We start from the raw sequence: 12,440 nt of genomic DNA, 5'->3' as shown, positions 1-12,440 counted from the left end.
CTGTACCTTTTTGCTCTGCAGGCTCTGACTGCTAGCTGAGGCACAGTACCGGAGGGGTTGCTGAGGCCTACAGAACTTCCTGGAAGAGGCTGGGGTGTACATCCCAAGGGACTTTAGGGTCACCCATGACTCCTTTAGCCCATGGAGCTTCGTGTCTGTCTGCTCTGAAAAGACCAAGGATCCCCAAAGGGCAGGACTTGTACAGTCGGTTGGACCTCATGCAGAAGCCCAGAACACTGCAACCAGGAACTCCTACACATAGCCACTGCCGAACCTATGGACCTGGCAGTTGAGTCAGCTACATCCACAGCAGCTTGTAATGAGACCTTTGCCACCAATTTTCCCTCATCCACTAGCAAGGAGAACTCTGCATCACACAAACTGCATTTGGATCCCCAATGAGTAATCTACCATTGTATGTCCTATTCAGAATTTCTCACTCAGGAAAAAATTCCTAACTTCAAAGGGAGTAGATTTTAATGAGGATATTTAATTAGCAAAGCTGGAGAAAATGTGTCAACATTTTATCAATCAAATGCAAGGTATAATTCATAGGATGATTTTTAACTCTTAGAAAACAAACCATACAGAAAATATTTGGAAATGACTATAGTAAGAAAAAAGCTAGTACATACTTCTAGACAATCAAACTGTTTGACTTACTTGTTGAATTACATCTGGATAAAGCATAGGAAGTCTTTCTGCAATGAGGGCCAACCCACCCATTCCTGCAAACACTTGTAATGGAGACTGAATGGGACATGTTTCAAGAAAAGATTCATCTAGCACTGCATCCATACACTCTTCGCCTGGAGTGACTGCTTCCTCTTCAGGACAGGACCCCAGTAAGTCTGCGTGTTCTATTTAAAAAAAAAAAACAGAAAAAGAAAGGAAGACCCAAACCATTAAATGAAGTGGTATCTTAAAACATGAGAATGTTTACTTTTTCTCCTCCACTCAGAAAATAAGAACATTTAAGCACTTCAACTATTATACTTATTTCTTCAGCAAATATTGAAGTCTTTAAGGGGGTTAAACATGTCAGTACAAGAATAGCAACAGGAAATCTAACTTTTCTTTTGGTAAAACCAAAACAATATATTGCCAAGTCAAATCAGGTTATATGACTGCTAGCAAAAATGATGTGGACTCATAAGATATGAACCTAAGGAAAAAGAAATTTAGCTCGTTTAGTAAGCATTATGATATTCCAGTCAGATGATGATCTTGGTGGTGCTGCTCCAAAATGCAAACTTCAAAAATTTCAGAATTAATCTTGGACCTATGACCTGAGCTCAAGTAATCAGGTAAAAAATCATTTATATCTTAGAAAGAATTAAGATGCTTGCTAAATTAGTGTAAATGAAACTACAGCTATAACGCAAATAGCAGTAAGGCAAGAAACAATTATTTTACAATAGGCTATTCAGTGAGCTTGAGGCATAATACTTAGCTTGAGGCCTAGTCATAATAATAATTAGCATAAGACCTGCTGTAAGTTAGCAAAGTCAGAAGATTTAGCAGTATCTTCTGATAGACCGTTAGATTTCAAAGTCTTTATTTAGCTAGACATTCTTAACCACATTATATAGAGAGAGAGAACCAACTATCTGCATAAATGCTTACAATAGTCAGAACCCCAAAAATGGATAGCAGGAATGACAAATATGGACAAGAGGCCAAGACTTAATAAAATATGATCTTGAAGATAAATAGGTGTAAGAAATAGTTGCACAGAAAGGAATCAACCCTGCCACTCAAGATGGCAGGACCGTGGCAACCTAAACAACACTCATCTCGCCACCCCATGGATTCGTGAGTATGTGTCATGTTGATTCTACTGTTATCTTTATTTTGTTCTGTGATTTTTCTTATCCTGACGATGTTACTAATAAAACTCAAAGCCTTTGTGTGTCTGTCTCACCAATCGTCATCATAATTGATCTCTAGGTAGTCACCAAAGGTCAAACCTATTAGTAATGAGTGCATTTTGCACCCCAAAATAATCATAAGGCTAACCATGTGTTAGGAAATGAGGGCAAATTCAACCAATAACAACTCTGTGGATGGCCTGTAGTATCACAATTATAGGTGACGGTGCACAGGTTACCAGAACTGCAAAATAGTTGGATTTCTATAATCCTTAGGCTTTGTTTACAAGACAAAGTCTTTCTTGGTTTGACCTCAGGTGCAAATTTAAGCCAATTTACTAAAACCATTGCAAAACTCTGCATGGACTCCTATTTTAAGAGTGGCTTTTTTCATTTAGCTTAAGTACATTATGAACAAGTTAAACTAAACAGATAGAAGCCACTCTTTGGGCTTATCTACATGGAGAATTAGTGCACTGTACATTCACACCCCAGCATGCCATGCACTAAGTCTCCATACAGACAAGGCCTTAAGCAAAATAAGTATAAAACCTTGTATGGACATGATTTAAACAAAATCTTCTTAAATTCATTCCTTAGGTTAAACCTATGCATAGTTCTCACACAGACAAGCCCTTAGATCAGTATGTTTACCCAGTTCCACAGTAGACCCCTCCAAGCATGAGGAGCAGCATGGGAGAAATCATGAAGGTGTTTGCTTGAAAATTTAACATGAGGGTGATGGAGGTATGAATTGTTGGCCAATCAATGGTGAGAGCTGATATCTCGACAGTGAAAAAGAAATGACAGGTAAGGAAGGGATAGGCTGTGAAATGTCTTGAAAACACACCACTTACATTTGATGTGATAGGAAAGGGTAGCCAGTAGAGAGCTGCAAAGAGAGGGATGACATGGACAAAAATAACAAAAAAAAATTTTTAAGTACATCGGAAACAGAAAGCTCGCTAAACAACCACTGGGGCCTCTGGACCATAGAGATGCTAAAGGAGCACTCAAGGACGATAAGGCCATTACGGAGAAACTAAATCAATTTTTTGCATCGGTCTTCACAGCTAAGGATGAGAGGGAGATTCCCATACTCTTTAGGTAACAAATCTGAGAAACTGTCCCAGATTAAGGTGTCATTAGAGGTGGTTTTGGAACAAATTTATAAACTAAACAGTAAAAATTCACCAGGACCAGATGGTATTCACCCAAGAGTTTTGAAGAAACTCAAATGTGAAATTGCAGGACTAACTGTGGTATGTAACCTATCCTTTAAATCAGCTTCTCTCCCAGATAACTGGAGGATAGCTAACATGACGCCAATTTTTAAAAAAGGATCCAGAGGCAATCCCAGCAATTACAGGCCGATAAGCCCAACTTCAGTACCGAGAACACTGGTTGAAACTACAGTAAAGAACAGAACTGTCAGACAGATAGATGAATATGATTTGTTGGGAAAGAATCAACATGGTTTTAGTAAAAGAAAAATCACGCGTCACCAATCTACTAGAATTCTTTGAGAAGGTCAACAAGCGTATGGACAAGGGTGATCCAGTGGATATAGTGTATTTAGATTTTCAGAAAGCCTTTGACAAGGTCCCTCACCAAAGGCTCTTAAGCAAAGTAAGCTGTCATGGGATAAGAGGGAAGATTCTGGTGACTGGTTAAAAGATAGGAAACAAAGGGTAGGAATAAATGGTCAGTTTTCAGAATGGTCTGTACTGGGACCCGTACTATTCAACATATTCATAAATGATCTGGAAAAAGGGGTAAACAAGGAGGTGGCAAAATTTGCAGATGATACAAAACTAATCAAGATAGTTAAGTCCCAGGCAGACTGCGAAGAGTTACAAAAGGGATCTCACAAAACTGGGAGACTGGGCAATGAAATGGCAGATGAAATTCAATGTTAATAAATGCGAAGTAAGGCACATTGGAAAACAATCTTAACTATACATATAAAATGATCTGGTCAAAATTTGCTGTTACCTCTCAAGAAAGACATCTTGGAGTCATTGTGGCTAGTTCTCTGAAAACATCCACTCAATGTGCAGCAGCAGTCAAAAAAGCTAACGGAATGTTGGGAATCATTAAGAAAGGGATTGATAAGAAGACAGAAAGTATCATATTGCCTCTATATAAATCCATGGTATGCCTACATCTTGAATACTGCGTACAGATATGGTCATCCCACCTCAAAAAAGATACACTGGAATTGGAAAAGGTTGAGAGAAAGGATTAAAAAATTATTAGGGATATGGAACAGCTTCCATATGAGGAGAGATTAATAAGACTGGGACTTTGCAGCTTGGAAAAGAGATGACAAAGGGGGGATATGATAAAGCTTTATAAAATCATGACTGGTGTGGAGAAAGTAAATAAGGAAGTGTTAGTCCTTCTAACAACACAAGAACTAGGAGTCACCACATGAAATTAATAGGCAGCAGGTTTAAAACAAACAAAAGGAAGTATTTCTTCACACAACGCAGAGTCAACCTGTGGAACTCTTTGCCAGAGGATGTTGTGAAGGCCAATACAATAACAGGGTTCAAAAAAGAACTAGATAAATTAATGGAGAATATATCTACCAATGGCTATTAGCCAGGATGGGTAGAGATGGTGTCCCTAGCCTCTGCTTGCCAGAAGCTTGGAATAGGCGACAGAAGATGGATCATTTGATGATTACCTGCTCTGTTCATTCCCTCTGAAGCATCTGGCATTGGCCACCGTTGGAAGACAGGATACTGGGCTAGATGAACCTTTGGTCTGACTCAGTATGGTTGTTCTTATGACAAACTGATGGGCTAGGAAAGCGACCACTGCAGCTGCATTCTGAATGGATATGAGCAGGGCAAGACTGCATTTGTCAAGGCCAGAGAGAGGGATGTTGCAGTAATTGAGATGTGAGATGAAATTGGAACACGAGTTTTAGCTGTGTGGGTGCAGAGGAAAGGCAGTCTCTTACAGATATTATGCAGAAAGGATCAGCAAAATTTAAGCATAGCCTGGATGCAAGGACCTAGAAAGAGGGCCTAGTTGAAGATGATGCCCAAGCCTGGCCACCCAGGACATTACAGACCTGAGCAACAGGCAAGAAGTTGGTGTTGTCCACAGTGATCTAGAAAGGAGATAGCAAGAAGAGCCTGTGGTGGAAGAGATTAAGGGGTCAGTTTTAGTCATGTTTAGATTCATCTGAAAGCTAGACATCCACAAGGAGATGTCAGAGATGCTGACCAAGATTTTCATTTGGGCAGAACGAGACAGGTCGGTAGTAGAGAAGCAGAGTTGAAAGTTGTCAGCATAGAAATAAATGGTAGCTGAATTTGTCTGAAGATCAGATTACCCAGAGATGAGGTGTAGAGGGAGAGGAGAAGGGGACCAAGGAGAGAACCCCGAGTAACCCTTACAGAAAAATGGAGGATGGATGAGGAGGATCTACTTCAGGACACACAAAAAGAGTGGTTAGAGATAGTAGGGGAACCAACAAAGGATTAAAAACAAAGGAGGACAGGATTTCAGGAACAGCATAATGGATGGTGTCAAAGGTGGCTGACAGGTCAATGAAGAAGAGGATGAAGTATTGGTTCTGAACTTTAGCTAGGAAGAGGTCAATAGAAACTTTGGCAAGAGTAGTGTCAGTGGAGTGCAAGCGACAGCAGCTGGACTGGAGAGGGCCTAGGATGGAATTGGAGAAGACAAACTCCTAGACAGCGACTGCAGACAGCACATTAAAGAAGCTTAGAGATGAAAGGAAGAAGCGACAGTAGTTGAAGAGGCACGTGAGGTGAAGGGTGGGTGTTTTTAGATGGGAGAGACTACAGAAAGCTTGTATTGTGATGGGAAAGAGCTAGGGAAGAGAGAGAGGTTTAGGAGATGAGTAAGGAAGGGGATGAATAGGTGCAAAGGAGATGGGATGGAGCCACTGGGACAAGTGGAGAGTTTAGAGGTGGTGAGCAGACAAACTTCCTTTGTGACAGGGAGACAGAAGAGGGAATTGTAGTGAAGGTGATGATGTACTTGTCAATTTTGTCTTGACAGAAAATCAGTGAGATACTATGTGGAGAAATAAGTGGAGACAGAAAGAAGGGAGGGTTTCAGGACTAAGTCAAATGTGGCAAAAAGGCAGCAGGGAGTGAAGGTATAGGATTCAACTAAACTCAGTAAGTACAAAATTTAGTAGTAGAGTTGCTTTAATTTCATTTCTGTTGTTCTCTGTATCTTATACCATATATCTTTGGAAGTAATTTCAAAATGTTTAGTATTAAAGACCCTATGCACTATAAATCTCACCACTTCTCTCAAGGTGCATGATTTAGGAATACCAGCAAGGGAGAAATGTGAAACAGCCTGAAGTTAGGCATGTCTTGCTAAAAATAAAAAGCTGAAAATACAGCAACAGAAGTTAAACACTTACCTTTTTCTGTGTGGAGACGTTTAAAGGAGTCTGTCTTTGACAGGCTTGGGTCTGAGATCACTTTGGAGCCAAGCTTAACTGTCAAGTCTATTGATCGGTAGCCTTGAGGGAGTTTACGGTCATATAGTAGAGTCAAAAGCTGGGCAAGTGTCATTTCAGCTGGCAACGGCTGGCCTACACAATAATATAACCAGATCATTTTCCAGACAAATTTATGAAAATTATTTATGATTAGGTTACTTTATTACACCACCATAATCTTGCTCCTTCACTTATGTCACAGCTACAAAGGAGAATTTAACATCCTTGGGTCCTAACAAGCTTTTACTTCCTGACCACTTCAGTAAAATTTGACAGTGAAGTCCGTAAATTTAAACTCATCCTGTCATTGCACAGATTCCATCAGTCTGGAATAGACTACTGGATACCCACATTCACAGACACAGCTCACTGGACAGATTAGTGCCCCAATGCTCTCCATGTATTATGGAATCACCGCTTCACGTTCCATAATTAATACTAAGTTTTGCACTTTATTCTGTATGAAAAACAGCATATCCTCCCCCAGTTACAGCACTTGTTCTGAATAAAGAATGAATTTTATGAGAATTTACCATTAATTAGATGGTTAAAATTTTAAAATGAGTCCTTTAAGAAATTTAGCATACATAATGCCAGACCTTGTGTCCTGAATTATTTTAACAGAATAATACAGGCTAAAACTGCAAAGCAACAGGATTCTTAGGAGCAATTGTTCGTTCAGAGATTGGTCTAGTCTTTCTAGCCAGAAACAAAAATTTTTAGAGGCCACTTCAGAGAGAAAGTTTGACCCCTTGTGTTTAGGAATTTGACATAATTTAAGGTAAGTGTTTGCACTCTCATCTTTTCTTACTGGGAGGCAGCCAGTATAAGCCCACAATAATCTCCAGTTTTAGGAATAAAAAAAGAATGGTCCTGTTGATCTTTTTCAGTGGAAAGAGGGTCTGAAGATCTCTTAAAGTAGAATTACTATGTAATTTATAAGCTGATTGCTAAAGTTGCAGAAAGGTACAAGGCATAAACATCTAATCTCCGAGCAACTGAGAACTCCTTTCCCCTGCCAGATGTAAAATCCCATGAGCAGACATAATAAGTGGAGACTGTTAATGGGACCACCGGGGTGAGTGTAACCAGATTGACTGAGGTAGGTAACCAAATTGATAGCTTTGATTGTTACTAAGAAATTTACTCCACGAATCTCACAGAGAAGAAGCACTGTATTTGATTACATGCCCCATATATCTTACACGTTTTTTCAAGCAGGTAGTTGTCTTGTGTCAAAGCTGCTTCCACTTAAGAAGCAAGCTTTCTTTCAATGGCTTAAATTGTTTCTCCACAGGCTGCCAGGGGACCCAATGCATCTCCTTAAAGAGTAAATGAAAGGTCTCTGCTCCCTTAGACAAGAGATACATTACAAAATGAAGTGACAGAAAACCAAGCTTGCTGCATCTGCGAGACAGAGGCAAAGCCCTGGACTTGTAGGGCAGGTTCTGACCATACAGACAAGTCGCCATCTGGGTACCAAAAATTTAGCCAGTGAGCTGCCTCAAGTAGCAGCTGTGGGTATAGTTGCTCAACAGTCCACTTCTGGCTGACAGACTGTCTGTGCATGAAAATATGTATTCAGTTTACTGGTAATAAAGTTCTCGGGTTTTAAAAATAAGGAAGCATGGTCAAATGGTTAAAGAGGTAGCCTGGGACTTGGAGACCTGGATCCCTGCTTTGCCACAGGCTTCCTGTGTGTGGCCTTGAGCAAGTCACTTGTCCCTCTGTTCCCCAAGTCCTTTTCAAGGCAGTGCTTTCCAGAATACACCTCTAATCCTGTCAGTATCACATTTTTTCCTAGTGGGATGACCTGGCATTTGGCTGTATTAACATGCATGTTTGAATAAACCCCGTTTATCAAGCAATCCAGATCGCTTTGCCTAAATATTTTAGCATTGACTGTAACTCTGGATATTCTTGTTTGACCTCAATACCTAATCCCACTTTGAATCTTGACCTCAGCAACATCCCATGCAAGGTTCCAGTCTAATTACAAATTGTGTAAAAAAGTATTTTATTTTACCTGTTGTGAATTTGCCACCTTTCAATTTAAGTGAACATCCCCCGACCACCCTCATTCTTGTTTTAGATAGGGAGAACAGACGCTCTTCTCGAAACCATTTATAACTCTATATATTATCACGGCCCCTCTTACTTGTCTCCTTACCTAAGGTAAATAATCTCTTTTCAATCTCTCTTCATATTAGAGTTTTCTGTACCTCTAATGATTCTCATTACTCTTCTCTGAACCCTTCATTCTGCAATAAGGTGACCTGTCATCTTAATTTACCACTCCACCAGTCTGAGAGTCAGCTACAAACATTCAAAATATTGACTAGCACATGGCTGCTTTACATATTTTTCATATGAAAATCTGGCTAAGACATGCTATTTTAGGAAGCATAAATATTGTGGCATTCACTCAAGGACACAGAGACTGGCAAATGAACTTCTCTAAAGCCCTAAAAGTTGCTATCCACTTGAATTTATCCTTCAGAGGACAAAAACAGTGAGGAAGCTTACAAAAACTCTTGTTGCTGGGCTGCAGGGGAATCTTTTTTTAATTATATTTGCCAGTTTAAGAGCTAGAGAATGATTTTCAATGGAAGCCAGCATGTTCATACCTCAGCCTTTACAGCCAAGCTTCATAGACACCTGAGCTGCTATAGAGTCTCACTTTCATTTGAAAGGCTAATCAGTGATAAAATGGTTATAACCCTGCAGTAGATAGAGGTGAAAAAAGGAATGCAGATATCCATCAGCATTATACTTACTATTTAATATTGCATGTGTACATCATGGGTTTTTGTTTTTTTTTTTTTGTTTCTTTTTTAACTGAAAGGAAAGTTAATTATTTCAACAATTTAAAAACAGTTCTTGAAGTTACCTGGTAGAAGTTTATGGTATAGATGAAAAACTGGAACGCTAATGGTCTTGCTGGAAGATTCCCCTCCTGAGGAAGAGCTACCTACTTTATCTGCCATCATTCTGCCTCGTCTTGACGGTGGACGAGGAGGAGTCGATGAAACAGCTCTTTTTGACTGAGATTTCAAACCTAGTAAAAGAAATGAAATGTTCAAAGTCATTTTGGTTTCAAAAGCCTCTCCAATCAACTCTTTAATGCAAGGACATTCTCATTACTAGCAGTGCTAATAGTGGGAATGATTGCTTACTTCCTCTGTGCAGAAAAGTTATGCTAGAATTGCATATACTCCTCTACCCCAATATCACGCGGCCCTCGGGAGCCAAAAAATCTTACCGCGTTATAGATGAAACCACGTTATATCAAACTTGTTTTGGCCTCGAGCATTTCCATTATTAATAGTCACTTCCTGCCCCCTGACTGATCCCTCAGAATTCCCGACCCATCCAACCCCCCCCACCCCCTGTCCCCTATCCACACCCCCGCTCCCTGACAGGCCCCCCAGGACTCCCACTCCCTATCCAACGCCCCCGTTCCCCATCCCCTGACCGCCCTGCCTCTGGAACCTCTGAACAATCCAACCCCGCCCTGCTCCCTGACTGTCCCCCGCAACCCCCGAGACCCTCTGCCCCTTATCCAACCCCTTGGCCCCGGCCTGGCACCCTTAACACGCTGCTCAGAGCAGCGTGTCGGAGCCAGACACGCTGATCCGCCGAAGCATGCAGTCCCACCCCCCAGAGCGCTGCTTTACCACCTTATATCCGAATTCGTGTTATATCAGGTCGCGTTATATTGGGGTAGAGGTGTAGGTATTTGAGATTTACGTATTTGGATTTAGAGCTGCTATTCTATAAAAGTTCTGAGGCACCTTTGATTTAATTACCAGGCTATCCATCCCCCTGAGCCAAAAACCAGAAGATATAATCACCATTTAAAATATGAAGCCAAATTGCATTATCCTAACATCACCGACAAACACCAGCTCTTATCATTTCATTCCTACCCTTAAAGCCTGAATAAAGAGAATGGTCTAGCAGCATGCTCTGCTGTAAAAATATTCAGGTTACGTCAAATCAAAAGTGAATGGGGAAAATGTGAGGCAGCTTACAAAATATCTTGCTGTTGGGCTGGAAGGGAAACTTTTCTTAAAGTTTAAGGGCTAGAGAATGAATTTCAAGGGAAGTCAGTATACCCGTGCTGCAGTCTAGCTGCAAGATTTATAGATACATGGGCTCCTGTGAAGTTTCACTTTCAGCTGACACGGTGGATCAGTAATTCCTAACTTGAGGGTCCCACTTTACAGAACAGCCTGCCAGTAGCTCCCTCTCTTTCACAGTGACAATCACATAACATCTTACTTAGTATTTATTTTGATTTCTAAAATTATACAAAACGGGTGCCTGTTTCACATTTTTAATAGCGCTGGAAACCAGTCAAGAAGGACATGGGACCAAAGCGCAGTTTATGACACACAGTATTAACAACTTTAGTACCCCAGTTAATGACAAACGTCTGAATTCAAGCAAATACCACACAGCTTTTGTGCCCTTCTGATATTGCCCTGCATCCAGAGACAGTTTAGTGACACTACCTGATTTTATCAGCAAGGAATATGAAACTTCTACTCAATAGCAGGGAATAATATCAGACAACATATAAAGACATCTCAGATTAACCAGGCTGTCCACTACGCTAACAAAGTCTGCTGACAGATTTAGACAAAAATTTTTGCTTTCTGCACAGCCATTGTAAAAGGTTCCAAGAAATTCCTAACACAAATGATCCGATTCGGCATGCAGCTTCTGTCACTGGCACGTGGTCTTCCTACCACTTCAGTTGTCATAGGTTATCAGGAGACCATGGTGATCCAGGAGGACAAAGCTACAGAACAAGACACTTTGGAGCCACTTCACTGGTAGCAAGAGATTATCAAGTCCTACCATCCACATTACAACTACAGTGGTCTGTCAGAGAAACAATAGTCTCTCTTGGAGCCCTCTGGAAATGCTCAGGTTCTGTGAACCTCAGAGGGCAGACCATCAAAACAGGTCCCTTGACCAAACCTCAAATCATAGCAGACAATCTTTAGCCCATGACATGCGTAAAATAGCCTTCTATTCCCCACGCCAATCCCAGCCAAACACTAGATAAGAATGTGTCCAACTATGAATTCGGTCATGTAAAACAGTCCCATGGTTTATCACAGTGGCCATGAAATCCTGAGAGTTCTCCGAAAAATCAAAATATGGAAAAAAGAAAAGGAGTACTTGTGGCACCTTAGAGACCAACCAATTTATTTGAGCATAAGCTTTCATGAGCTACAGCTCACTTCATCGGATGCATACTGTGGAAAATACAGAAGATGTTTGTTTTTATACACACAAATCATGAAAAAATGGGTGTTTATCACTACAAAAGGTTTCCTCTCCCCCCACCCCACTCTCCTGCTGGTAATAGCTTATGTAAAATGATCACTCTCCTTACAATGTGTATGATAATCAAGGTGATGTGTATGATAATCAAGGTGGGCCATTTCCAGCACAAAGGAGAGTGATCACTTTACATAAGCTATTACCAGCATGAGAGTGGGGTGGGGGGAGAGAAAACCTTTTGTAGTGATAAACACCCATTTTTTCATCATTTGTGTGTATAAAAACAAACATCTTCTGTATTTTCCACAGTATGCATCCGATGAAGTGAGCTGTAGCTCACGAAAGCTTATGCTCAAATAAATTGGTTAGTCTCTAAGGTGCCACAAGTACTCCTTTTCTTTTTGCGAATATAGACTAACACAGCTGTTACTCTGAAACCTGTCAAAATATGGAAGGCATCAAGAACTATGATCATCACCGACTCTAACAGCACTCCAGTTGTGAAATTTAACAGTTAGTGCAGGAGGTTCAGCAGTGCAGCAGGGTGACATGGATGCTAACACCAGCCGCATCTTAACTCCACGCTGGGACTTGTATACAAGATGCACACACACTATTCAATCCAATTTTGTGATGGAAAACCTGCCCTTAATGTTGGATGCAAATAGCACAGATTATTGACCATCTGCATGCTGCTAAAATATTTTTATACATGGGATTCACTGTATACACAAGAACCCAGTTTCACAAGGTTGTGGAGACAGCTTCGA

At 40.7% G+C, this 12,440-nt stretch overlaps 1 protein-coding gene across 1 annotated transcript in view; it reads right to left on the bottom strand.

Annotated features, from left to right (window-relative positions):
* BIRC6 (baculoviral IAP repeat containing 6) overlaps positions 1-12,440 on the bottom strand; it is a 322,387-nt gene that overhangs the window by 116,328 nt on the left and 193,619 nt on the right. Inside the window, 3 exon segments of the mRNA XM_037895446.2 lie at positions 664-860; positions 6,292-6,465; positions 9,263-9,430. Of these exon segments, the coding sequence (XP_037751374.1) occupies positions 664-860; positions 6,292-6,465; positions 9,263-9,430 (539 nt within the window).

The sequence above is a fragment of the Chelonia mydas genome, chromosome 3, assembly GCF_015237465.2.
Source record: "Chelonia mydas isolate rCheMyd1 chromosome 3, rCheMyd1.pri.v2, whole genome shotgun sequence".
Classification (NCBI taxonomy): domain Eukaryota; kingdom Metazoa; phylum Chordata; order Testudines; family Cheloniidae; genus Chelonia; species Chelonia mydas.
The sequence above is the reverse complement of the archived record's forward strand: the minus strand, read 5'-3'. Positions and strand labels throughout refer to the sequence as shown.